General features: G+C 37.8%; 2 protein-coding genes across 5 annotated transcripts; one reads left to right on the top strand and one right to left on the bottom strand.

Moving 5' to 3' along the window:
• Positions 1–14987, bottom strand: LOC129264852 (protein angel homolog 2-like). 4 transcript variants are annotated; one of them, XM_064102105.1, is made up of 8 exons: positions 14941–14987; positions 14658–14771; positions 4461–5346; positions 3771–4006; positions 2979–3048; positions 2253–2510; positions 1551–1844; positions 1–1242 (listed from the first exon to the last, which is right to left on the bottom strand). In XM_064102105.1, exons 3-8 carry the CDS (start codon positions 5290–5292, stop codon positions 857–859), a joined length of 2076 nt encoding a protein of 691 aa, XP_063958175.1. In that variant the 5' UTR covers positions 5293–5346; positions 14658–14771; positions 14941–14987; the 3' UTR covers positions 1–856. The 4 variants fall into 4 exon arrangements, with proteins under 4 accessions (XP_063958175.1, XP_063958176.1, XP_054758783.2 ...); XM_064102106.1 differs by lacking the exon at positions 14941–14987 and adding an exon at positions 6227–6368 and having other exon boundaries at positions 14658–14720; XM_054902808.2 differs by lacking the exon at positions 14941–14987 and having other exon boundaries at positions 14658–14934.
• Positions 13741–25437, top strand: LOC129265444 (acyl-coenzyme A thioesterase 1-like). The gene is made up of 8 exons (XM_064101382.1): positions 13741–13834; positions 18986–19288; positions 21280–21434; positions 22076–22284; positions 23450–23567; positions 24287–24367; positions 24704–24813; positions 25350–25437. Exons 1-8 carry the CDS (start codon positions 13741–13743, stop codon positions 25435–25437), a joined length of 1158 nt encoding a protein of 385 aa, XP_063957452.1.
• The last annotated feature ends 1871 nt before the right edge of the window (positions 25438–27308 follow it).

The following is a 27308-nucleotide window of genomic DNA, read 5'->3' as shown; positions in this document are numbered from 1 at the left end:
TTCAGGAACAAAATTATTTTTTATTACAAACTATAATATATGAAAAGAAGAAACCAAGGACAATTTTTAGTGAAATATTGAGGCCACCGTCTTGAAGCCCAGAAGCCAAAAATCACAATATAGTTTCGGACTTTCGTTGCGCAGCATCATCATCGTACTTGCAAGTGAATATATTCACCCTTTTTTATTCATTCTGGAAAATAAAGGTATTTGGTATGCTGTGATTTCACCCAAAACGGATTATCGTCGTAATTATACACTTTGCAAATGATCTGAATACAAGGAGGTAAAGAGACCATTCATGAGTAGCGTGACAATAGGCAATGAAAAAAGCACTATATAGAGCAGACAACAAAGCGGTATCGATCGAACCCGACTTGTCCGCGCGTGCTGATTGCCCTTACGCAATTTTGTACACAGTGCCTATTGACTTGGGGAAAATATGAAGAAATTACAAAATAACACGACTTTTTCCTCGTAAATTTCTTAACTATTCTGTTGATTTGAGAAGCGAGACCTTTAATTCTAGAAAGAAAAAAGGCTGATCTTTCATCTTTACATTTACTAAAAATCCTGAAAATACTTCAGTTTGGCGCAATTAGCAATAGATTATGAAAACACCGCCACAGATCAAAATAGCAGCAATGTACAAAAACGGCTCCGCCGCAGGGAGAGGTATCCGGTTTCGTGGGCCCGCACGCAAAGGGTTAAGGCTGTTTAGGACATCTTAGAAATAATAATTTACACTTACTTCATTCACAACAATTCACTTTCAGCACTGCACACAAACCTCTCCAAAATGAAAATAACAGTCATTGGTGTGTCAGGAAAGATGATTAAAAAGCAAAGGGTCTATTCATTCCACTGGAGTTAGACGTAGAGTTGCTTGGAGGGAAAGGTGATCAGATGCCCAATTCAAATTAGGAAGCCCTCCCATGGCGCTAACTTCACTATCTGTGAAAAGGTTCAGACGTCCAACAAGAGAAAGTTCACCTGAGAAGTTTGATGTACCTAGATGTTTTGATGTACTACCTTCCTTTATATGTTTACTGTAGAAGATATAATCTACCGTACAGTTAGTTTTTGAATGATTGGTGGTGACTTCAGTATTTCCATGGCTATGATCATAGACAGAAGAGAAGAGGAAAGGATGGACGAGTTGGCCTTCGATGTCATCGATTTGAATATCTTGATTGGCTGGATGATCTCTTGAAGATTGTCTAGTTCGTCTTGAAGTACCACCTGTATTTAATGTACAAAGTTGTGTGAAAGCAACGATTGCATCATCAATTAAATCCTGATTCAAGATTCACTCTAAATATAGTGCCATTAAAAAAATGGCACACATAATATGGTGTAAATAAAGTCAAATCTCTTTTTAAGACCAAAGAAATTCCACTACAGCGGTGAATATGTCAATAACACATTCTTTGCATATTCTGGTTATACCTAGAAACATTTTCTGAAATAAAAAAAAATAAGTATGTTCTGTTTCCCCCCAAAATTCTAATATTTCATAAACAAAATAATATATAATTCCAAGAACCCACCTGGATTTCTAGATGATTGCATTCCAGCATCCGCATAACGGCAGTGTGGGGTCACTCCCAGTTCCTTGGGCCAGAGTGGGCTACTCAAGGGAATCTTTGCCCGTCCAAGCTCCTGACCAGATACCTCCACACTGGCCAGACCTTCATAGGTCACCTGACCATTCTTGATGAACTTGTAAAGAGGACAGTGCGGAACGCTGTTAAAATCACCACACAGGATGACAGGATGATAGGTGTTTTTTCTAGACCTGTGGTTGGTTCTAGAAAGTCTCTCTATCTCTGCAAATAGCAAACCTGAATGAGGACAATAAATATTTCTTGTTAGCGGAAAACATGATAGGTTATTTACAGCCAGGATAAAGTCCATAAGAGATGACACCTATTGCATTTCAGCATCTAGGTACAACTGAAAACTAACTGGATGGCTTAGAATTAAAGGATACTAGATAAAAAATGTGATAAAGGTACATACTTCAAATTAACTTAGTAAAAAATGGGTTCAATCCTTCATTTTTTCACAATACCATGAGCAGATGTTTATGTACCCATCTAGCCAATCTATTCAATAAGTTTCAATGCCACAATACTTTCAGTACCATTGCCACATTGTTCAGCCCTAATGTACACCCATTGCATAAAATGATTGTTCCTTCCTCTAATGCTTCTCCATGAAGTATTTATTAAGTGAGGTATATTGTTTACCTAACTGTGCCAGCTTGATGTCCCCACGACGAGGGTTCCACAGAAGATGTGTATTAGCAACACATAGCTTATGGGATGAGGTCATTCCCCTTGGCTGTAACATGACCACGATGGCTACATTATCTCTGTCCATCAGTCCGATGCCACGTTGATACTCCAGCTTGGTGTGAGAGACTTCATAGAAGCGGTTCATTCTGTAGAACGTTGCACATCCATCTTCTTTGTCCCCAGTTCTCTTCTTATAAATGGATGCATAACCTAAGATATAATGGAAATAAAATCGTCACTTAGAAATATAATTATGGTAGGTTTTATGTATGTAAAAAATTACTTTACACGCTCACATTTTGATTGCAATTTTGCGGTCATAATGGCAAGGAAGGCATTTTCTAGTTATTCATATTAAAATCATTTAATAATCTAGTTATTAAAAAGCCTATGAGTTAGAAAGTCTTTTGTAATGATTACACAAGTTACACATTATAATTTTTATTTATGAATCTCTGCATTAAGTGCTGTTCATACATGGCAGGACATTCTATGCAACTTGTACAGATCTATTTAAACTATATCAATAAGCATTCACCAACCTACATGTAGTGACATCTTCCTGTCACACCATGTATGAACACTAACAACAATGATGCTGATCTATGACGGACCATGTCTGAACATGATAGTGAACATTAAGGCTTAAAAAGAAGACAGATAGATTTGCCATCTCACCTCTTGCCTGTAAAGCAGGATAGAAGAAATCATGGAAGTGCCTTTCTTCAACTTCTTGTAGACAAATTATCTGAAGTAAAGATAAAAGGGGGTGTTACATTCTTTAGCCTTCATATGGGTGAATCAACATATATAACAAGCAATCAGATGTTGTGATCAAATTTGGATCTAATTACCAGTAATATAAATGCACCTGTCCATGTAGACAACATTCTACTGGAATATTTTCTAGTAAAGTAATCTAAAGTAATAGCTCTACATATGATTAAAGAGAAATAACTTTGGACTGGAGAATAAGAGCAATCATTCTGAACTAACAAACTACTGTTAATACACATAATATTGGGAAAGATTTAAAGTAATCTTCAAAATACATGAAGCTCTCAAAATATCAATATTAATCTTATATAAATAATTATAAATTCATGACTGTTATGAAATGTTGTCTTGACTCTAGAAAGGTCATATTCATGCATTGGTCTGTGTAACCAATATCCTTATGACTTTCGTAGTAGATTATTCATCAAATAAACCTCAAATTACCACACACACAAAAGACAATCAGAAAAAGTAATGACTCTAGAATCTCTAGAATCAATCCTAAGTGAATCGAGACATATTAAAGATAGAATGAATTGGCTAGGATGACATAATAAGATGTAGGGAAGGGGTAGGGGCTAATTTGCTTGTCTGAGTCTCTTTTGCTGGTAGCAGCATGGTACACATACATGGACATCCTGGGTTTCTCTAAACCTATCTCAGAATGCGCCCACTCTTGATAACAATACTCACATCAGCATCAGCTTTTTGGATCTCTTCCAGGATTCTCTGTCTACGATGGTTCCACAGGAGGATATCCTGATCACAATGCCTGTAGAGGTAATAGTTTGTATCCAGGAGACCCTGTGCTAGGACGTTGTAAGACACAATGGAAAACTCACAACATTTGCCCGGAAGCTTGGAACTTGGGTTGCCCCTCTGCTGAGGTACATTGAACCATAGTCTCTTCCTATAGGTGCTCGTGGAATCTATCAAAAGCAATTTGTAAAGCAAAATGTCAGCTCTGTTGAGTGCACAGAGAATATGAATATTGCTTGTATTTTGTAAACAGTGGACAATAGTTCCCTATATTGTGAATAATAAAAAAAAATATGCTTCTTTTTGTCATCCTCCATCCATCATCAGCAATCTAGCCTTAGAAGGAAAACAAAATGCATCAAACAAATTGTCACTTATGTTGAATTGGATGAAATGTCAACCAAATAGATATTTTTATACATTAAAGTTGGCATAGATTCCTTAAATTAATCAATTGCCTATAAAGTCATAACAATTTTTTGGACAAGAATATGCAAAGCATTAGCTTTTCCCCCTTTTCTCAATCCAAATTACTCCTAAAAACATTTTTCTGTGGGCCAAAGGGAACTGTGTTTACTGGGTACCGGTAAGTAACCTTTATATAACATGACAGAATAACCTCACCTGTACCTGACTTGGAGGCTTGCCGTGATTCTGTGGATGAATGAAAATTGCAAGATGGTTGAAAAGCAAGGTTTGGAGGTAGTGCTGACCCGCTACATGGTTGACTATGAGACCTAGGATGATGTACAGGGGCTGTGTTCTCTGCTGTCTTCTTGGAATCTGGCTCAAAAGAAACAGATTTACTGCTAGCTCGATTACGACTGAAGGTAACTGTCAAGTGTTTGGGCCAATCAATCTGCATATTTCTGACTTGATTCTGTGTGCATTCATTCTTCCTGGGACCCCTTCTCCACTCACAATCTTCTGTTCTTGTGGGCCAATTAGCCTGAGTGAAACCCTGACTGCTGGAAGTTCTTGAGTTGTATTTATTACTCTTCCTTGATGAAGCTTGTTCTGAAGGGTCCATTTCACGTGTGTTTGAAAGATTTGATCTCGAGTATGGATGAAAGCCTGGAGATGTACGGCGTCGCTGAGGATCCATTTCCGATGAACGCTCCATATTCATAGACCCTGGCATCCTTTCATTGTAGTATGATGAGTAATGTGGAGTACGCAAAGGGTGACAAATCTGTGCATGAATGGGCATTCGCTGTTGTGTCTGTTGCAAGTAATTCAAGAACAATGGATTATTATACCAGGTCCATGAAGTTGGAGAAAGGTTATACCATGGATGAAAACTTAAAGCCCTGTGGTTTCTTTGAATAAGAGACTGGTGGTTGCTCAACTGACTAGCATTAAAGCGATGTGCTGAGTTCAGAATATGTCTTGGAACCATCGCTGTTGTAGAGAGAACAATTGGTGGATAGTCTAGAAGCCCATCAACAAATTCCATATATTTCAAGTTCAGGAAAATTCAAAAGCTTCTGTCTTCTCCATGTATGATGGCCTATGCATACAAAGAAAACAAACAAGAGAAAACCTGATCAGTAAACTAGACAAAAGGCAGTGCTGCACCAACCCAAAATCTCGAGATCCTGGCCCGATCAGCCCTCTTTGCGATTAATCTTGAGATTCAAGAAACTCCATCTCCACCAGCGCAAGGAGAGTGATTGCATCAGATCCTATATATTTTGAGCATGCGACTTTCGGATCTTAAAGTTTCAACAGCCCGTGCTTTTGAATAACTTCCCGCGGTTGTACTCCCATCACTTTTCTAAGCTCAGCGAGTCAGTGATGTATTTTTCGTTAACTATGATGATTCTAGTCTTAGCATATATACCGGTAAATTTAAAAGCCCTAATCAGGTCGACTCATGTGGTAACGTCTTGGAAGACAAAGGCAGATGTAAAATGCGAGTTGCATTATGGTCTGCCGCCATGAATAAATAATCCTGAGTCGAATCTCGAGTGCGTCTCTGACGTATTAGCGGGATAATTCGAGCTATTTTGCAAATAATCTTAAGTTGACTTAGGATTGCAATGTCGAGATTAATCCAGCAACCTATCGCGATGATTGCATCTCCGTTACAAATAATCTTGAGATTGTTCAGATCGGGATAATTTGCCGGATTAGAAATAGTGCTATTATTTGAAAACTTGGGCTGGTGCAGACGGCTCTATTGCTACTTGGCCTCAGGGTTAGTAAATCCATTCTCACAATAACTGAGTGAAAATGAAGTTGGTACCAAATCCAAGAGATCTGTGATAATGTACTCAGGAAAAAGGTAAATGCAAAGAATAAAAAAAAATAATAAAAAGATATGTGATGACGTCATGCCTTTCATATTACAACAGAAAAACTTTGTTTCTCGCCTATGTACTCATTACCTTTGCAGGTCATAACCTGTTTTCACCATTTTAAATCTGCTTTTGCACATAAGAAAGTGGATGCTGGTCTTTTGCTCATTTGTCTTCTTGGAAAATCATTTTGGTATCACGATGGGTGGGCATGTCTCGATAAACATCTGATCTGAAGAATCAATGAAAGTGGAAACTTTTGTTTGATCTATGTTATAATTGCGTGTGCATGTTTCTTTGCCCAGAGCTCAAAAGAAGGGAATTCCCCCATCTCAAGTCTCAATTATCATGCATATAGACATGAACTACATACATGTAGGATTCTACACGTACAAACAAACTTTGTTTCTATAGCACATGTGCATCCATACCCATTTAGTCATTTTTAATGTACTTTGCTTAGCTTTGTACAGACACAAGAGACCGAAAGACAAAATTTTCCTCATTTAGATCTAGATCTAGGACTATATTCAGGGAAAAAAACTATGAATCAAGATTTGATGGTAAGGGAACAGGAAAACAAACATCCATGACCATGGCATGGGTAGGTACAATGGCCATGGGCATGGAAATATGGAATGAGGAGAAACTAACATTACTAGGACACCGTTCTCTCTACCTTCCTAAAACTAGTTTACTGGAAACTAGTTTAGTGGAAACTAGTTTAACGTGTAGTGAGAACGGTCGAAGCAATCTTCCAAACCGGTTCAGAAAACCACCTCGTAGTTTTCAAGATCGCTTTGCCTCGTTAAACTGGTCAATTTAGGATTCCCTTGAATACCCCTGGCAGTGGAGGGGTATTTGGACCAGCACAGTAAGCGTTAAAGGGGAAGTTCACCAATAATTTTTCATTATTTATTCTGCTCTTTTTACAATTTACTTTTAGTCAGGTTGATCTTTGAGAAAGAACAAAATGTTTAAAAATCAACAACACAATTAGTGAACTCCTTCTTCCCCGAAATAACAACCCGTTGCCGTTGGAACAATCTCTAATTCAGGCAAGCAATTGTCACCTCAAGAAGCTCTGAAATCTTCAAAAACAAACTACAAAGGCCCTCCCAAAACCCAAACCCCTCAAATCATAAATAATACCACCACTCTTGTCAGCCCTGAGTAACACTTCCTGGCTAGAGGACTTCAGGGAAAACGAATATAAGGCACAATTACAGACACAAGTAACGTTAGATCTCTAACATAATAGTCAGGCAGCATATGTCATTTACTTCGACAAATTGGCTAAGTCTGATTTTTCACTTTTATGTGATTGGTGACATCACAAGGAACAACTTTCAACTTGGTGACAAATTTCTAATGGTCATCTTGACCATGTTAGCGGTCAAAAGAGGGTCAATAGGGATCAATTTTTCAAATTACCCCGATTCTGTCGAATGGCATATCAAATTGTTTGTCTTGTTATACTGAACAAAAATTTGTACACAATTATATACTCTTGACCTCCCGTTAAAAAGTTATGACCGGAAATGTAAAAAAGGTCAACGAACTTTTGTTAAATGGCAAATTACACTGAAGGTGTGAAGAAAGCTAATTTTTCCTTGTTTTTATGCATGTTTGTACTTTTTTATTTTCGATGTTGATAAGTCCATCGTCAGAAGTCCTTATCCAGAAGATATAAAGGGTCAAGACAAGGTCAGGGAAAGGTCAAAAGGTCAACAATTTTCATTGGAAGCCAAAATACACGTCTAAAAGCGGTTAGAAGTTTAGAAGTCTTATTTTTCGTGGGTTCTTTATTTTGAAGTCTCTTTCTATATAAAGGGGTCAAACGTGCTCACTTAGGAACAAAATAGATAAACAGAGATAGACGTCGAATACATTCAGTGTGGTATCATGGTATTGCAGGAATACCTTGAAACGACTTGACAAACCCTAATGCCCTTAAAAGTCGTATCATCTTCATGATGTTATAAGTGCAACCAGCTCTTTCCGAGTTTCTTGATTTAGAAATTCAATTCAAGTTCAATTCATTTTCAATATACTAGTCTTTGATATGTAAAGATACATTTCATCCATTTGCTTTGTACAGAATATTTTAATCAACAGAAAGTATTATAATGTTTTGGGGTATATATGTGCACTATGTTAACAGACACATTGATTGATCAGTGCTCCCAGCTCCTAAGAAAGATGCCTAACATCTTATTTGGATTAACTTACGAATAAGATTATCAGGATAGGATTGATGATGATATGATAAGTTGGAATCCAATTGCTCTTTAATTGATTTCAATGTGTGGCGGTTATATTATTTCTGACAAAGAGGCAACATCGTGCAAGCATGCTCATAGTAGTCAGTCATGGGTCTCCATCTTGCTGATGTGATATATTCTGACCATTACTCGATCTGGAGCCAAGAAGGACTACACATTTTTGATTATGTTCTGCCATTAACACGGCTTGTACTATTTTATCAAGTGTGTTTTTTCCAGAGCATACAACGTGAAATTAAACTTAATATCAGTTCTCACGATAGTGATGTGCATAGATGCAGATTTTGTTTTTGTTCTTTTGTCGTTCTTGGTTTTTTTCCTACTTGCTGAACGACCTGGATGTTACTAGAAAGAATAATCACATATGTCATTGAAGTAAACCACGACCATACCGCAGCGGGAAGGGGGGGGGGGCGGCAGCTGTCCCCATAAATTGTGAAGACTTGCATTTTTACTGAAAAAATAAATATAATTGACCAAAAGTATGCACGAATTCCTTAAATTTCACTTTACAAAATGCAAAAGGGCCCCAATGATAAGCTCAGAACAGCACATGCACCAGAAATGTGTAGTCCTCCTTGGCTCCAGAGATCGAGTAATGGTCAGAATATATCACATCAGCATAATGGACACCCATGACTACAATGATCATGCCTGCACGATGTTGCCTCTTTGTCAGAAATAATATAACCGTCATACATTAGAATTAATTGAGGAGCAATTGGAGCCCAACATATCATCCTCAATCTTAACCTCATTATCTTATTCACAAGATAATCCAAATGAAATGTTAGGCATCTTTCTTAGGGGCTGGGAGCACTGATCAATCGATGTGTTTATTATGTTAACATAGTATTATACTTATACCCCAATACATTGCAATAATTTCTGTTAATTAAAATATTCTGTATAAAGCAAAAGAAGGAAATACTTATTTACATATCAAAGGCTAGTATATTGAAATGAATTGAACTTGAATTGAATTCCTAAATAATAAAAAATCCCTGGTTGCACTTATCACATCATGAAGATGATAAGATTTTAAGGGCATAAGGGTTTGTCAAATCGTTTCAAGGTATTTCTGCAATACCATGATACCACGCTGAATGTAATAATAATAATAATAATAACGCATTTCTTGTATAGCGCGTATCACATTATGTATAACGTCCCTATGCGCTTCCAAATGACTTGGATATACATTACCCTGGCTTTAGCCCCGCAGCCTTTTACAGCGCGGTGGCATTTCAAGGAATAAATTCCTGCCAGGTACCCATTCATCTCACCTGGGTTGAGTGCAGCACAACGTGGATAAATTTCTTGCTGAAGGAAATTACGCCATGGCTTGGGTTCGAACCCACGACTCTCTGTTTCAAAATCAGAAGACTAATCCACTGGGCCACAACGTTCCACATACTGTATTCGACGTCTATCACTGTTTATCTATTTTGTTCCTAAATAAGCACATTTGACCCCTTTAAATATAATGTCTTAGATATAGACTTTTCAAAATAAAGAACCCACGAAAAATAAGACTTCTAAACTTCTAATCGCTTTTAGACGTGTATTTTGGCTTCCAATAAAAGTTTTTTGACCTTTTTACCTTTCCCTGACCTTGTCTTGACCCTTTATATCTTCTGGATAAGGACTTCTGACGATGGACTTATCAACATCGAAAATAAAAAAGGTACAAACATGCATAAAAACACGGAAAAATGAGCTTTCTTCACACCTTCAGTGTAATTTGCCATTTAACAAAAGTTCGTTGACCTTTTAACATTTCCGGTCATAACTTTTTAATGGGAGGTCAAGAGTATATGATTGTGTACAATTTTTTGTTCAGTATAACAAGACAAACAATTTGATATGTCACCCGACAGAATCGGGGCAATTTAAAAAATTGATCCCTATTGACCCTCTTTTGACCACTAACATGGTCAAGATGACCATTAGAAATTTGTCACCAAGTTGAAATTTGTTCCTTGTGATGTCACCAATCACATAAAAGTGAAAAATCAGACTTAGCCAATTTGTCGAAGTAGCCGGTAAATCATGACATTTGCTGCCTGACTATAAGTTGAAGTTACAGTAGTCTACACAAAAACTCCTCCAAACAGACGGATTTCAGTTGGCGATCTAATCAAGAGTCGGCCGTTTGGCTCTTAGACTTTAGAGTACCTATTTGTGCAAGACTTCCATATGTCCCCCAACTAAAATTGAAAAAAGAAAATATGGAGGTTTATCAAGAATTATCTAACATAGTGTGGCGTAACCGGGCCCTGTCGGGGGTAGCGTTCTGCCGTCTCGCAGTCTCCAGAACCCGGTCCACGCTTCTCCTCACTTATATATCTCTTTTTGGGCAGGTTCGCTCACAAAAGTCTATTGTGCAACATGGTACACTCTCTCGCTCCTCTGAAATACACCGGATCACCCGCTCACTCACCCTAAATCATGCAAATGAAGCAACTTTGGAGATATTCAATATAAAGTTCAACTTGATTTATTCGGAGCTTACATCTTACAACAGCACGCCACCGCAGCTCCCAGCGAACTGACGTACTTCTCCAATAATCGCAAAGCATATCACAACTAAAATATCGCCCTCTACGATTAAACTATGAAATACATCTTAAAGGTATAACTCATTATGCTACACAGCCCCTCCCCAAGTCTGGGATGTCCTCGGACCAGGTATATTAACAACAAAACATAAAAATGAATTTCTTCAAATGTTATCTCGCTCTCCCAAAGAAGAAAATAAAACATTAAAACATCGTTAAAAGTATACAGGTATATACATTGGCATAGTACATAAAGGGAGTACCGTTCTTACATTAACAACCAAAACAATCTATATACAGAAATAGATAGAAAGAGCAAACAGAGTTGTATTGAGATCAGAAAATGTCAAGATGAGAATGATATAAGAAAGGTTAGAAAATAGGAAAAGGAAAACATGGAAGCAAAAATATAAATCATACATTAAGGCATAAAACAACATGTTGAATACAAAAATCAAATGCGTCAGAGTCTGACTGTTTCTGGCACAAAGTAATATATAGCGAAAGTTCTGTCCAATATCTATTATTCGGATTTCTAAGTGCTTGAGGATTTTTCCTGGAGGGTTTCTTCAAGGCGCATGTCTAGAACTACTTTTCATCATCTCGATCTCTCTCTAAAGACTTCTTTGGAGGCCAAGGCGTTACCCTGTCGTAACAATCAGCGGATGTGCATCCATTCCAACGCAATTCCTTCGAAATATCTATCTGAAGAACAACATCACATGCCAGGTTGCATTCCAACCTTGGTCACACTCCTACTTCCTGTAGAGTATGTCTTGCTTCCTCTCTAGCTGTGCATCCTCCAATAGGACTTCTCCACACTAGACTTTGAAGCCACCGTTGACCAATCGGGCCGGTCGACTGACTGATGCTCTGCTTCCAAGATCTACCTGATCGAAGGTTCTTTCTGTTGGTATCTGCTCATTGCTGATGTCAAGTTCCACGGCAACCACCCTTGCCTCTGCAAAGATCCAACCAAGTGCCCGATGATCCTTCCTGATCTCCGCCCATAGAAGTTCTGTTGCAGCTCCGAAATACTACCATGGCCCATGACTCCTTTTGAGCCCCATAGTAGTTTTTTCTCTGCTTTCTGAATGCAGTACCCCACTAGCATAGGATATGACTTGCTCCTTCCCAACATAGGACAGCTCCAGTTCCCTCGTTGCTAGTATCTGCATATCCAACAAGTACTTCTCTTCGACGTTCAGAGATCCCTATCTCCACGCTGCACTTATCCTGCAAGGAATTTCAGATCCATTCTTCATAGCCACTCGTCGTAGGCGCTATACATTTACATGTATAGGCGCTATCCACGCTGTCGTCTACACACCGACTCAATAGGCGCTATTCACCCACGTGTATAGGCGCTATCTCCGCCACACACACCCAAGGCGCCATTCACCAACGTGTGTAGGCGCTATCTCCGCCACACACACTAAGGGCGCTATTCACCAACGTGCATAGGCGCTACCTCCGCCACACACACTCAATACGCCATTCACCAACGTGTGCAGGAGCTATCTCCGCCACACACACTCAGGGCGCTATTCACCAACGTGCATAGGCGCTACCTCCGCCACGCACACTCAAGGCGCTATTCACCAACGTGCATGGGCGCTACCTCCGCCACACACATCCAGGGCGCTATTCACCAACGTGTGTAGGCACTATCTCCGCCACACACATCCAGGGCGCTATTCACCAACGTGTGTAGGCACTATCTCCGCCACACACACCCAGGGCGCTATTCACCAACGTGTGTAGGCACTATCTCTTCTTGCCTCTCTCCAGGCTCCCTTCCTCTGCGCTATCCACGCTGTCGCCAACACACACACTCCGGGTGCTATTCACCATGTGCATCGGCGCTCTCTTCTTGTCTCTCTCCAGGCTCCCCTTCCTCGGCGCTATCCACGCTGTCGCCAACACACACACTCCAGGTGCTTTTCACCAACGTGCATAGGCGCTCTCTTCTTGCCTCTCTCCAGGCACCCTTCCTCGGCTCTCTTTACCCCTCTCTCCTGGCGATCTCCATAGGAGATATACGTGGCGCTCCCTGTAATACAGGCGCCTAAGTTCAATGAGCTTCCAATACCACGTTGTTCAATCCCACCGCGGCCACCAGTGTGGCGTAACCGAGCTCTGTCGGGGTAGCGTTCTGCCGTCTCGCAGTCTCCAGAACCCGGTCCACGCTTCTCCTCACTTATATATCTCTTTTTGGGCAGGTTCGCTCACAAAAGTCTATTGTGCAACATGGTACACTCTCTCGCTCCTCTGAAATACACCGGATCACCCGCTCACTCACCCTAAATCATGCAAATGAAGCAACTTTGGAGATATTCAATATAAAGTTCAACTTGATTTATTCGGAGCTTACATCTTACAACAGCACGCCACCGCAGCTCCCAGCGAACTGACGTACTTCTCCAATAATCGCAAAGCATATCACAACTAAAATATCGCCCTCTACGATTAAACTATGAAATACATCTTAAAGGTATAACTCATTATGCTACAATATATATCTAAGAGATTTAGGAAGGAAAAGTTGTATACATATTCCAAAATATGGCTTAATTCCGTCAAAATCTTAAGGGTGTGTGTAATTCCCAATGGCATCAGTTTATTTGGTCAGAAAAATAAATACCCAATACTCTTGGAGAGTAGACTAGTCGTAATATCAGTTAAACCGTTATGAAAACCCATGGCGGCTTTCAACAATTCCCGCTTTCAGTGCTAGCTCAGTGAGTGAGGCGACAGAATGGAGAAGCCTCATTCTGCAGCAAGAGGTTCGAATCCAAGTTCCAACCACGACCGTAAGGAGAAAGAAGAACGAAAGAAGGGGATTTGGAGAAGTAATTTTTAAAATTATACCCCTTTCATATTGCGCTTTTCCCCTGCTAACTTTGCCAGCGAAGGGGAAAGTGTCCAGTATGTAAGGTACACAGGAGAACTTCGCCCGCGAACTTCTTGGTGGAGAACTTTGCCAGTGAAACTGTTTCCCCGACGAAGTTCGCCGGTGAAACAGCCAGTATGAAAGCAAACCGGAGGTCATTTTTTCCCTCCCCGAAATCCCCTGAACTAATTCTGCGCGCTAACTAGCTATTATTTCCTTGGCTAAATGTAGAAGGCCACTTATTTCCATCCAAGTAAATCACCTGTCGACTTTAGCCGAGGAAGAGATGTCAGTGCGAAAGGGTACATTTTTTTCTTCGCCGGGGAAGCTAAATGAGGAATGTGTGCCGGAGAAGTTCGCCGGGGAAAATGAAGAGGCCAGTTTGAATTGAAAGGGGAGTATAAGTGGAGGGGACATAAAGTCATAAGGAAGTCTTTCCCTTCTTTGGCCTGGGTGTTGGAAAATGTACCCCAAATCTCAAAGAAGTAGAAGGTTTCAGTTCTTTTATACTGGGCCTAGATCTAGAGTCTAGACCCTATAAATTTTAGACGAGCGAGGCGCGAGGCCGAGGTCGATGAAATCAGCCCGGTCCCATATATGCAAATTTTCGTTAGTGCTGGACTCCTGGAGAATGAAAAAAAATACCCAGAAATAGTCAACTGTACAAACAAATTAAGTAAACAATATTTTCAACATTGACAATCTCACACAAAAATACGAAATTTTCTTCAGATTACTAAGAAAAAACTAGAATCTGGTTTACAATTGAATCGAAAACTTACATTATTTTTGTCCAATCTCTTTGACTCGTCTCTGGTCTGGACATAGATAGCTCTTGAGGATGATCGATGACGACGACGGCCGGATCGTGATGGCGCTGTTCTTCTTTCTTTTGTCTGCTTTTTTTTTAAACAAAACAAAATATCATACAGTGCGTTATCATCAATAAAAGTTTTCACTTTGAAAAATAACTAGAAAATATTACACCATGGGGTTGTTTCATATATATTCTTGGTTTTGGTGTCATCTATCAGATGAGAGTAAAAATTTTGCCAGAATATTTACATTTTAGTGAGCATCGTACTACACCATATTACACTATTTTATATTACGCCATAATTACACCATATTTCAGCATATACGCAATATTACATCAACACTTGACAAATTGCAATGGTTCCCCTTCAAATTTCGCATATACAGTTTAAAATTGTCTCATTTCAACTTTCAATCTTTTGAGTCATGCTCCAAAATATCTTCTGAATAATCCAGGTACACTCCCAGGCAAGTCGCTACGCTCTGCAAATCGAAATTTCTTAACTATAAAAAATTACATAAACATCTTTTTCATTAGATAAGTCCTTTTTTATGTGCATAAGTGCAACAAAGAGAAAAAAATAGGGAAAAAAATGAAAGAAAAAACAAATGACAGAAAGAAAGAAAGAAAGAAAGAAAGAAAGAAAGAAAGAAAGAAAGAAAGAAAGAAAGAAAGAAAGAAAGAAAGAAAGAAAGAAAGAAAGAAAGAAAGAAAGAAAGAAAGAAAGAAAGAAAGAAAGAAAGAAAGAAAGAAAGAAAGAAAGAAAGAAAGAAAGAAAGAAAGAAAGAAAGAAAGAAAGAAAGAAAGAAAGAAAGAAAGAAAGAAAGAAAGAAAGAAAGAAAGAAAGAAAGAAAGAAAGGAAGGAAGGAATTCGAATAATTCAGGAAGCGGGAAAGAAGAAAGAAAGAAAGAAATGAAGGAAGGAAGGAAGGAAGGAAGGATTAAGGAAGGAAGGAAGCAAGGAAGGAAGGAAGCAAGGAAGAAAGAAAGAAAGAAAGAAAGAAAGAAAGAAAAGAAAGAAAGAAAGTAAGAAAGAAAGTAAGTTCTTTTGCCTTTTGATATAAGCCTACTCTTCTCGAGGATACTATACACTCTTCTCGAAGTTCTCGGGGATACTATAATCTACCAAAAAAACGTCGACAGTGTCGACAAGCAGCAGGTCTAGAGCCAGCGGCCGGTCGAGGTTAGATTATCAGTAGGCTCATCTTTTATTTAAACAAAGAATCCTGAAAACCATATAATAAGAGGTCAAATTTTACAACTTTTTATTTTATTTTTTAAGTTCACCCTCGGTTTATTTTGAAAGGCAATGACAACTCAGGAAGAAGGGGCCGGGGGGGGGGGCACTTTTATAATCTTATCTAACCTTTGCTACGCGCGGTGCAAAAATGTGACGTAATAATGATGAAAATGACAAGTGCGCAAAAGTCACCACGGTTTCACGTCAAGCGCATAATAATAGGAAAAACAAAAGATTGAAAACACCTCGAAAAAGTAAAAAGAAATATCGGATTCATAAAACCATGCACACAAAGTAACAATTCCCGAAAACTTAAAAGCAATGCAACGTTCGAATTGTCAATCAACAAACAAATACATGTAATACAACAAGCTTCCTTCAAAGTTTGAATTCTTTTAAAGACGGCAAAACCACGGATAATCAACAAGTAATAATTAAGTTCGATCTCATCATGTCACTTTGGCACCATACATCTCGCAATGTGATTCACTATCGTCGATTCTTGTCGAAGGCCTCTCGGATTCAGCATTTCTCACAGCAATATAAATCAATATGGACCGATCTTCAACCAAGTATCAGTGTTAACCCTAAAGTATCACTAGTTGATGAAGACTTGATCATTAAGGCATCAGGATTAAGTCATGGCCAACCGGTGACAATAAAAGCCGAAACTCAGATAGGATGCAGCGAGGAGAAACTTGTATCTCTTGGGTGCTACGTGGCCGACGAAGCGGGATGTGTCTCAAGTATGTTGCAACATTATGATCAGTAGACCTTGTCGCCAAGCCTAGGTGTTGTCTTTATCATTCAAATTTCTTCTAAGCCTTGATCATTAGTATCTGTTATTGGAAAAACATCAGATAAAACGAAACCACCTTTCTTAACACGAAGTCTCCCTGCATGGTGTTGTGTCGCTATATTGCTTTAGTTATTGAATAATGCATTTTAAAAATATAGTCATGACCAAGAATACTATGGGTTTTCTTAAAGAGTCAAGGGATGAAAAATCTTTTGTTACATCTTCAGGGGCGGATCCAGCTTTCGCCAATAGGGGGGGGGGCCGAAAAAAAATTTACCCATATTTTCCCAGATGGGCAGCTCAAAGTTGATTTTTGTTTGTTTCTTTGCAGGGGTAGTCCTAACGGTCACTTCTTAGCTTTATTCTCACAAAACATGAATAATGCCATATAAGCCTTAATTGAATAGTACGAGCACGAGCTAATTTTTACGGAAATTTCATGTATTTTGTCCTGAAAATTGAATATTCTGACCAATGATTGTGATCATGAACAAGCTGTGTATGTAACTAAATAATTACTGCGAGCGCGAATCGCTAGCAGAAATTTTTAATATACGTTCTGGCCTGATGGAAAACAGAGCGTAAGAACTGTTTGCAGTTACCCATGAAAACAATACATATTTCAACAATCAAATAATGCGAGCGCAAAGCGCGAGCTGAAAATGTATGACATTTTGACCTACAATATGGACATTCTAAGCACTTTTTGTAATCATATACAGAATAGGTATATAACTAAACATTTCATGCGAGCGCGAAGCGCGAGCGAAAAAATGAGATTTATACCTAAAAACGGGACACACTATTCATGTTTCGTAAATCACAAAAATGATGACTAATTGGGTATTTTCCTCCATTAATAATGCGAGCGCGAAGCGCGAGTGGAAAACTTTTGATATTCTGATATGAAACTGGAATATTCAAGCACGTTTTTAATAAAGAACAAACTGCGTGTTTTTGAGATTTAGACCTAGAAATATCTGTATTCTAGATACATTTCTTTTATCATGAAAATCAATAAAGCGCAAGCGCGAGCTAAAAAAAATGAAGACGTTCTGAAGAGGGTCAATTTAAGCACTATTTCAAGCATCGTAAGAAAATTGTGAAGTGGATATGGATCGTACTTGAATGATGCGAGCGCGAGTCGATTTTTTTATTTATTATTTAGACCAAGCACCCGGAGAAATTGTAAGGACATTTTGTCATCACTATGAAAATGACTATTTTTTCCTATTCCTCTTCCTAATCGCGAGATGAAACTTGTCGATATCGATATTCCATTCTGAAAAAGAGACAATTTCATTATTAGGAATTCGTGAAACTGTTACCTTATTTATCAATTGAATATTAATAAGAGCTCGAAATCTGTTGATATTAAGGCCTGAAAACAGGACATTTCAAGCATATTTTAAAATACTGTTTTACAGCCTACTTGTGCACATATGGTAATCCTCCTATCGAGCTAATCGGCCGTTGATGGAGTGCAGGAGACCCATGTGCAGGAGAATGTCTTGATACGCGCAGAACCGGTAGCGTGGTTTACCTACAGTTTGTGAACTAACAGAATGCGGTGCCACTGCAAGTAGGTCTGGGATCGGGCCGGCCGTTACGAGGCTGTAAATTAAACATGGGTATAATACCCCTTCGTACCTTTCTTTCTGTTTTTTTCAGCGTTTCTGTCAAGTTAAAAGGATTTTGTTTTTGGTTGCCAAAAAATAGGGGGGCCGGGGCCGGCTCGCCCCCCCCCCCCTTGGATCCGCGCCTGATCTTAGTTGTTATTAAGACCTCGGCTCTACTCGCCTTGTCTGTCTTGAGAATAATACTTTCTTGTATTCGTCACCAGGACGAGCGACAAAAAATGCCACTTCGACGACACTCTGTGGAGTGTCTTATGAAGGATTTGTCGGACGACATTTACCATAGTAACAGTCAAGCACACGTGCTTCTCAAACGATCACATTCAAGGAAAGTTGTCAGATCTGACGACTTGTCTTGACAGACGAAAAATATTGACGAAACCAGAACAACACTATTCAGCCACCCTTTCCCCAGTTTCTGTCCAAAGCATTATGATCTGGCAACAATTTCTCCAATGATTATTTCGATCTGTTGAAGCTAGTATAAGTCAAACAAAACCTATACTAAAAGTAACACTAATTCTGAATAGATTTTGATGACGATGGAGCGTATCTGTGGTAAATTTTTATTTATTTACTTTTTTTGGTCAAACTTTATATTCCCTGTTATAATCTAGCTTCGTCGCAGCCTTCGTTAGGGGGAACCTATCGAGGGATTGAACCCCTCGGACCTATGTGGAGTATGCGTGCTTCCTCAACCAGGATACCCTTTGGTGCTTTAGGCTCAGAACATCGCCCAGATCAACCACTCAATATCTCATTCTCCCTCCTGAACGGCCATGTTGGTAAGGATCATACAAGGGATGACGTCATGGTTGATGATTGTGACATCATAAGAGGTTTCATGGCGGGAAACATTGAGAGGATTCCAATCCAGGAGGGACCGATGGAAGGGACGTTATACGTACCAACAGACCGAGGTTAGTGAAAAATTATAGACTGCCAAATAAAATAATGCAAATATTTTAGTGTCAACGTCATGATTTATTCTTTTTGGGGGTCTGGTTAAGAATTTAATTTGTGTTTGCTTTTAGATTTTCCATATTTTTGTTTCATTTAGAAATTTTTGTTTTATCTCATCAATATTCTGCTCTAATCTTAGTATTTTGAGAGATAGGATATTGCGGAATTCACGTCAACCCTCAGACTTTATACTTAATACTCATATGAATATTCAATACATTGGTTGATAAATTTCTTGTTTTGACCTCAATAATTTGTGTCTATTTTATATGTTGATTTAAATCTGATACATTTTGATTGCTTCAAGTCATGGGATTCGCATCCGAGGACATTCATTTCCATTCATGCTTTCATAATAAAGTTAGATTCCTAATTCTTTTCATAACCACAGAATATACATGCACTTAACCCAGTGGCGTACCGTGGGTCACGGCATTGGGGGGGCACCAGCAAAAATCTTGAGTCACTTAAAGAGCGCGCGAAGTGCGCTCAGTTGCCAGGTATACTGACATAATAGAGACATTTTTAGGACAGTGTCATTAAACGGATATGTATCTCACTGATCACATAATGCGAGCGCGAAGCGCGAGCTGATTTTTTTTTAAATTCAGACCTAAAAAGGACATTATAAGCAAATTCTTGTAATCATAATACATACCTGTCTCGCTAAACAAACCATGCGAGCGCGAAGCGCGAGCTGAAATTTTTGTATATATTGACCCCAAACAGGGACATTTTAAGGACTATATTTTAGGAATCCATTAAGAGTATACATATCTCACCATAGTCATCTATTGTGAGTGCCAATCTCTTGCTGATTTTGTTAGAATAATATACATCTAAACACATGAAGCACTTTTTGTAATCATTGTAATCATGGTTAACATACGCATCTCACTAATGAAATATTGCGAGCGCGAAGCGCGAGCTGAAAATTTAGGAAATTCAGACCTGAAGAGGGACATTTTAAGGCTTGTTTGTAGGAATTCACGAAGATCATACGTATTTCACTAACAAAAATATGTGAGCGCGAAGCGTAAGCTTAAATTTTTGCATATCATTGACCCAAAACAGGGATATAAGGACTATTTTTTTAAGGAATCCATTAAGAGTACATATCTCACCATAGTCATCTAATGCGAGTGCCAAACGCATGCTGATCTTGTTAGAATTACATGTAAATGACACATGAAGCACTTTTTGTAGTCATTATCATATACGCATCTCACTAACCAAATGATGCGAGCGCGAAGCGCAAGCTAAAATTTTTTGATATTCAGATCAGAAAAAGAGACATTTTAACGACTGATTTTGGGAATTCATGAAGAACAGACATATCTCACCAATCCACGAATGCGAACGTAAGCACGGACAGGAAATGTTTTATATTAAGACCTTAAAATGGGGCAATCACTTTAAGTAGTCATGAAATAGAAGCATATGTCACTACATAAACAATAATAATTCGAAGTGCGAGGAAATATATTTGATGTATATTGACTTGAAAACGGGAGGTTTTAGTACAACAGGATTATATATCTTGTTAAACATACAAGGCGAGCACCAGGAACAATGAAGACATAGGCCCTGCGCAAATTATGTTTCATAAAGTTATAATTTTTTTTAAATGTAATATAACATAACATAATTATAACATAATATAACATTATAATTAACAATAATTTCTTCTTTCCCCACTACGTTTCTTTCCCTTTCTCCCTCTTTTTCTCCTTTTCCCCGTTTTTTTTTTTTTTTTTTTGGCCAGCCGATTGGGGGGGGGGGGGGCACGTGCCCCCCCATTCCCCCCGTAGTTACGCCACTGACTTAACCCATTGCCCAATAGAACCAAGTGGTCCCTGTGCAAAGCCTGTATGTTAATCAGAAATTCAGTAAGCAACAGGTTAATTATACTTCACAAAAATAAAAACTTTTCCGTTTTATATTGTAGGTTCAAAGCCTCTTCCTGCTATTCTTGATTTCCGAGGAGCAGAAGAAGGCAATCATGAACATCTTGCAGCTCTTCTTGCTTCTCATGGTTATGTTACCATGACAACAGGATTCCCTCTTCAAAGTGACACCCTCATCAATATCAATTGTCTTGAGGTATTTTTTTTGGGTTATTCTTCATCTTGATAATGTTTCATGAAAATACCTAAGTAATGATTTTTAGAATATTGCAACAGTAGTTATACATTATGCACATTGTATACATAAACGTTTAACTGTTTAATAGGTCATGCTTTCAAATTCTGGCAATAGTTTTGTATTGAGGGGTGGGGGGGGGGCTCGTTGGTATATGTCATATGTAAAAAGTTGCGATGCTCTTAAATTACCATCGCCTAGGCATTTCATGAATTAGAAGTGAAGTAAGAATGGATGAAAATACGTGTACATCAGACGACTCTCCCCCCCCCCTCTTTCTCTCTCTACCTCCCCCCTCCATCTCAATTTCACTATCCCTCTCACTCTCTTTTATTATCTCACCATCCTTCACCTTATAATTTTGAATACTTCCACTCTCATCCCCTATCGCTCAAAACTTCCGCTTTTCTTATCAACAAATATATACAAAATCGATTAAAAACAACAACAACAACAATGGATTGGGAGCAAATGGAATCTTTCGAAAAAACAAACAAACTTGTGTGTAGTATCACGTGCAGTTGACTGTCTCTTAATTTTATCTGTGATAATTGTCTTTCGATTTTTTTTTCTATATTCTCCATATATTCATGATATTATAGCAATTATTCCACCGCCTGGCTTACCACAGGATGGTTGATGAGAGTCGAATCGGTGTGTTATCAAGGGGAGATGGTGTTGCCGTTGGTCTTGGCGTAGCTTCTCATCTTAACCACCTTCCCCTACAGTGTTTAGTGGGTATCAATGGAGTCAGCTTTAATACCTCATTCGGCTGGATTCTACCCGATGGTAGTAAAACCAATTTCTACCCGTGAGTATGATAAAATGCTCATAATAATTAATCAAATTCTAATTCGTATTTATTCATTTGCAACAGAATATATAGCAAAATCATTACATATTTTACGTTCGGTATCATAACTGAGAATAAAAATAAACAAGTGTAAGAACATTATGTTTTAGTACCTCATAATACACATTTATAATTTGTAAACAATAACTCATAATACACATGATATTTTTCTAAACATGAAGCTTTATGATACCAAATTTAACTTTATGAAATCGTGTTTTAAGCGAAGTTTTTCTGAATTGTAAATCAAGAGCTTCTTATTATAACAAAACAAAACAAAATGGAAAGAAGTGTAATGACCCGAGGAATGCGGGTGTCGAACTCGACATCCACAAAGTTTGGCTCGGCTAGGGCATTACAAATGTTGTGAAATAGGGAGCAGCATGATCAATCAAATGAAAATGGTTACAGTAGTTTAATAAAAAAATTGTGAAGTGGATATGGATCGTACTTGAATGATGCGAGCGCGAGTCGATTTTTTTATTTATTATTTAGACCAAGCACCCGGAGAAATTGTAAGGACATTTTGTCATCACTATGAAAATGACTATTTTTTCCTATTCCTCTATCTAATCGCGAGATGAAACTTGTCGATATCGATATTCCATTCTGAAAAAGAGACAATTTCATTATTAGGAATTCGTGAAACTGTTACCTTATTTATCAATTGAATATTAATAAGAGCTCGAAATCTGTTGATATTAAGGCCTGAAAACAGGACATTTCAAGCATATTTTAAAATACTGTTTTACAGCCTACTTGTGCACATATGGTAATCCTCCTATCGAGCTAATCGGCCGTTGATGGAGTGCAGGAGACCCATGTGCAGGAGAATGTCTTGATACGCGCAGAACCGGTAGCGTGGTTTACCTACAGTTTGTGAACTAACAGAATGCGGTGCCACTGCAAGTAGGTCTGGGATCGGGCCGGCCGTTACGAGGCTGTAAATTAAACATGGGTATAATACCCCTTCGTGTCGAACTCGACATCCACAAAGTTTGGCTCGGCTAGGGCATTACAAATGTTGTGAAATAGGGAGCAGCATGATCAATCAAATGAAAATGGTTACAGTAGTTTAATAAAAACTTGAAAAATCATTAAAAAAATTTTTTTTTGCTTGCAGGTACTATGAGAGAGCTAAATCATATAAACCAACCAATGGATCAGTCAAACTCTGCTCTCAATTTGATCCTTTCAGGATCGAATCAATATTGAGTAAAACACCAGATTGTTTTGTGCCGGTAAGTTTCTCTCCGTTTCTCAAAATGATGGCTTTATCTCTTTATTTGTATTTATTCATAGTTATCTATGGAAAGATAGAAAGATGAAAGAAAGAAAAAAGAAAGAAGGAAGGAAGGAATGAAGGAAGAGAAAGAAAGAGATAGAGAAAGAAAGAAAAAAAGAAAGAAAGAAAGAAATAAACAAAAAAGAAAAAGAAAGGGAGTAAGTAAGAAAAGGAGCACTGGCAACGTAAAGGCTATTATAGGGGTGAATTAATGACTGAAAGGGAAAAAAAATCTCCATTTTCGATTTTTCAATAAAGAGGGAAAGAAGAAGATATTAAATCTACAAGCATGCAGATTAGATTTGATTGGATGTATTCACTGTAAAAGCCATATTCAGCTGTTAGGCTGATTTACAATGAGGCCATGCAAAATAGCAAAAACGTAAAGTTAAGCATGACAATAAAAGAAAAGGAGGAAAATGTAAAAAGAAAATATTTATCGATGGCGCATTGAGCAAGAAATGGTATCAGAGAATTCGTTGAATCATATTGTTATGTATCACATGAAAATACATATAACCATATGACACTGAATATAAACACATAATATGGTTTAAACCTACAATTTAGTGAACGATGATTCCGTGATCTAACATAAATAGTCGTGATTTCATTGTTTAGTCGACATATACCATTCCAGTACTTTTTTAGAATTCCATCTTTACTTTTATACAGGTTGAAAATACCTCCATTCCTTTGATGATGTTTAGTGCCAGAGATAATCCTTATCTACCATCGCAGTACTGTATGGATGAGGTAAGGTACCCTCAAGTTATTCTACCGAATGCAGTGTAATTGTAATAATGAAATAGACACATCTTTATGGGTGAAAAGTTATCATGAATCAGAAAACCGTGACAGATCACTGTATGATAAACCCTTAATCATGTGAAATGCCCTCAAGTAACAGCAGTTTCACACACATGACTCCACATATATCCTCATAAAAAGATGTGAAGGGCGGGACCCTTTGCCCCCCCCCCCCCCTCTCTCTCTTGACATCTTCATGAAGATAACAAATTAATGTTGGCGACCAAGGTGTCTGATTTTTGATGATTTTAAATGATGAAATTTTCTATGTCTTGCTCTTAGCTGAAGTCACGGTTACGTCATATTGGGAGGAGTGACCAGTTGGAGGTGATTGAATATTCGGACATTGGTCATCTTCTTGACCCTACCTATGTATCTCATGTCCATTCATCGTATGGGAATATGCCAAGCATGACAGGTGGGCTTATAATGAATGAATCCTTGTATCATAAGCTGATTTCATGAAGAAACAGAAGTATTACACGATGAATACAATCTTTAGTAGTAGTAGTAGTATAGTTGTTGTTGTTGTTGTTGTTGTAGTAGTAGTAGTAGTAGTAGTAGCAGTAGTTGTAGTAGTAGTAGTAGTAGTACAGTAGTAGTATAATAGAAATAGAATAGTATTATAGTAGGAATAATAATAATAAAATATAATAATAATATTATTATTATTAATGATAATAATAATGATAAATAATAATGATGATAATAATAATAATAATGATAATAATAATTGATAATGAAATGTTCATCGTCATCATCCAAACTTCAAACATCTGAACGACTTCTCCAAGCGATTTACTAACCACTAAGTCTAGTTTGTTTTTGTTGTTGCCGACCAAGTGGAATATATTGTAGCAATGTAATAATAAAGTTTACTTTTGATACTGTAGCAAATATCAAAATTGTGTAATATTTTTTGTTCCAGATGGGTTGCGAATAGCATGGGGAGGAGAGTCGACATCACATGCACGATCACAGAGAGACATGTGGGAACGAACTTTGGCTTTCTTTAAAGATAACCTTAAAGTATAAAATATCTAGAATTTATGTTTCGATTCACAAATTTAAACGTTTATTTTCGGTTCATTTATCAATCTAGATTGTTTTATAACGTTGCATTGCATTGTAAATATACAGGCAGCAAATATAATTTGTATCATAGTATCACGTAATTGTACAATAAAAGATGTATAGAAACGATAAACATATCGAATTGCTTTATTTCTTTGTTAGTTTGCCTTTGATAACGGAGAGCTATAACGATGCCACTTTTTTCTTGATGAAAATAGATTATATAATTACATGTATGTATACATAAAATTGAGGGCAAGCTTATGCACGACGGAACTATCCCCCGGCCCTTCTCCCTCTCCGTTGTTCGCTCTCGATCTCTTCCCTTCCCTCCCTCTCCACCCCCTCTCTCTCTCTCTCTCTCCTTCTCATTCTTTTATCTCTCCCTTCTCGCAAACGATATAGTTCAGAAAAAAATCTTTAAATACAAACGACATAGATATCACATTACTAAGTCACTTTTCCCATACTACAATCATGACAATAGTCAAAACTGTTTCAAATGTTTGATAAAGAATTTATTCCGTTTCTTATACCAAATTATACAAAACAACCATGAAGATCATGAAATGGGAAATACTGGAAAACAAGACAGGTTGTTGTAGGTTTCCTCGAATAAATAAACAAAAATTATTATCACGGAAAGTCTTAATGTTCGATGTTCGAAGTAACAGATTCGAAATTCATAAAGCAAAAATATACAGCTTTACATTTTAAAAAATCGCGCAGTAACACAAAACAATTTCCATTGTTACTGATATAGCATGACTATTTTATTTTGGCCAAGTTTTGTAAAAAGAATATCAAGGCCGGGTATTTCATGAGTTCCATTATGTTTAACCCGGCGACAATATCTCCGATGGAAAATTTGCACGTTAAGACAAATATGAAACCTAACCTACACAACTAAAAATAATATACCCTATCCTAATCTGTGATATTGTTCCGACTCAAAAACTTTATTACAATCCTATCTCTAACTTTTTGTCCTCGGATATCAAGACCGGATCAAATGTCGCGGGAGCACATTTCGTGTCACTGTTTAATGAAGATAAAATCTTTATATTATACATTTTTTTCAATTACATTGAAGCGGTCAAGACTGTATGGAGTAACGTACACAATGGACACTGTCTGATTGGCCTGAATTAGCTTGCTTGCTTCACTCCGTCACTTAAAAGCATAATCTTCAACATTTCAAGCAATCTTACCCCCAACCCCCTCCCTCCCTCCCAGTAATATATAGGACCATTCATAGTGGCGTTTTTAAATGACATAATTGACATTCTTATTGTAAACAAACTTTATGTAGAGAAAATTGTGTCATTTTGGAACTGAAAATTACACTCTTAAAAATGTTAGGCGACATACTATCCACACAGCAATTGGTTAAAACTTTATCCAATTCTGGGTAGTTTTAGACCAATAATGTGTACTTTGGGTGAAAACTACACAGTATTGGTTGAAAACCACCCAGAGTTAGATAATTTTTGTAAACAACTGTTGTGTGGACAGTATGTTGCCCAACATTTTAAGAGTGTAGGGGAAAATTTTATATGCAGAAATATTGCTGTCAAGTTTCGTCATTACGCAAACTGGAAAGAAAGAAAGACAATCCAGTTTGTGATTGCTTTTACTTTACTGTTCAGAGACTCAAATTCACGCTTCTCTTTTCATACAGAAAACAATCTGAAAAAAGCCATTGGACATTCACTTTAAATAATTGACATGATTCCTGTTTGCCAATAAAAATGAACTCTGCTCTTATCCATTTCGAAAACACTTAAATAAGTACCGGTCTTTATAGGAGTTC

Source organism: Lytechinus pictus, chromosome 7 (genome assembly GCF_037042905.1).
Source record: "Lytechinus pictus isolate F3 Inbred chromosome 7, Lp3.0, whole genome shotgun sequence".
Classification (NCBI taxonomy): domain Eukaryota; kingdom Metazoa; phylum Echinodermata; class Echinoidea; order Temnopleuroida; family Toxopneustidae; genus Lytechinus; species Lytechinus pictus.
This window is presented reverse-complemented; position numbering and strand designations above follow the sequence as displayed.

Bases quoted from the DNA above. Each gene is read 5' to 3' on its own strand.
- LOC129264852 (XM_064102105.1), bottom strand. From the start codon at position 5,292: ATGGAATTTGTTGATGGGCTTCTAGACTATCCACCAATTGTTCTCTCT. The intron at 3,049-3,770 runs GTGAGTATTGTT...TCTTTACTTCAG, and splicing joins TCCAAAAAGCTGATGCTGAT to ATAATTTGTCTACAAGAAGT. The intron at 2,511-2,978 runs GTGAGATGGCAA...ATTATATCTTAG, and splicing joins TCCTGCTTTACAGGCAAGAG to GTTATGCATCCATTTATAAG.
- LOC129265444 (XM_064101382.1), top strand. From the start codon at position 13,741: ATGGAGAAGCCTCATTCTGCAGCAAGAGGTTCGAATCCAAGTTCCAAC. The intron at 19,289-21,279 runs GTTAGTGAAAAA...TTTATATTGTAG, and splicing joins ATACGTACCAACAGACCGAG to GTTCAAAGCCTCTTCCTGCT. The intron at 23,568-24,286 runs GTAAGTTTCTCT...ACTTTTATACAG, and splicing joins CACCAGATTGTTTTGTGCCG to GTTGAAAATACCTCCATTCC.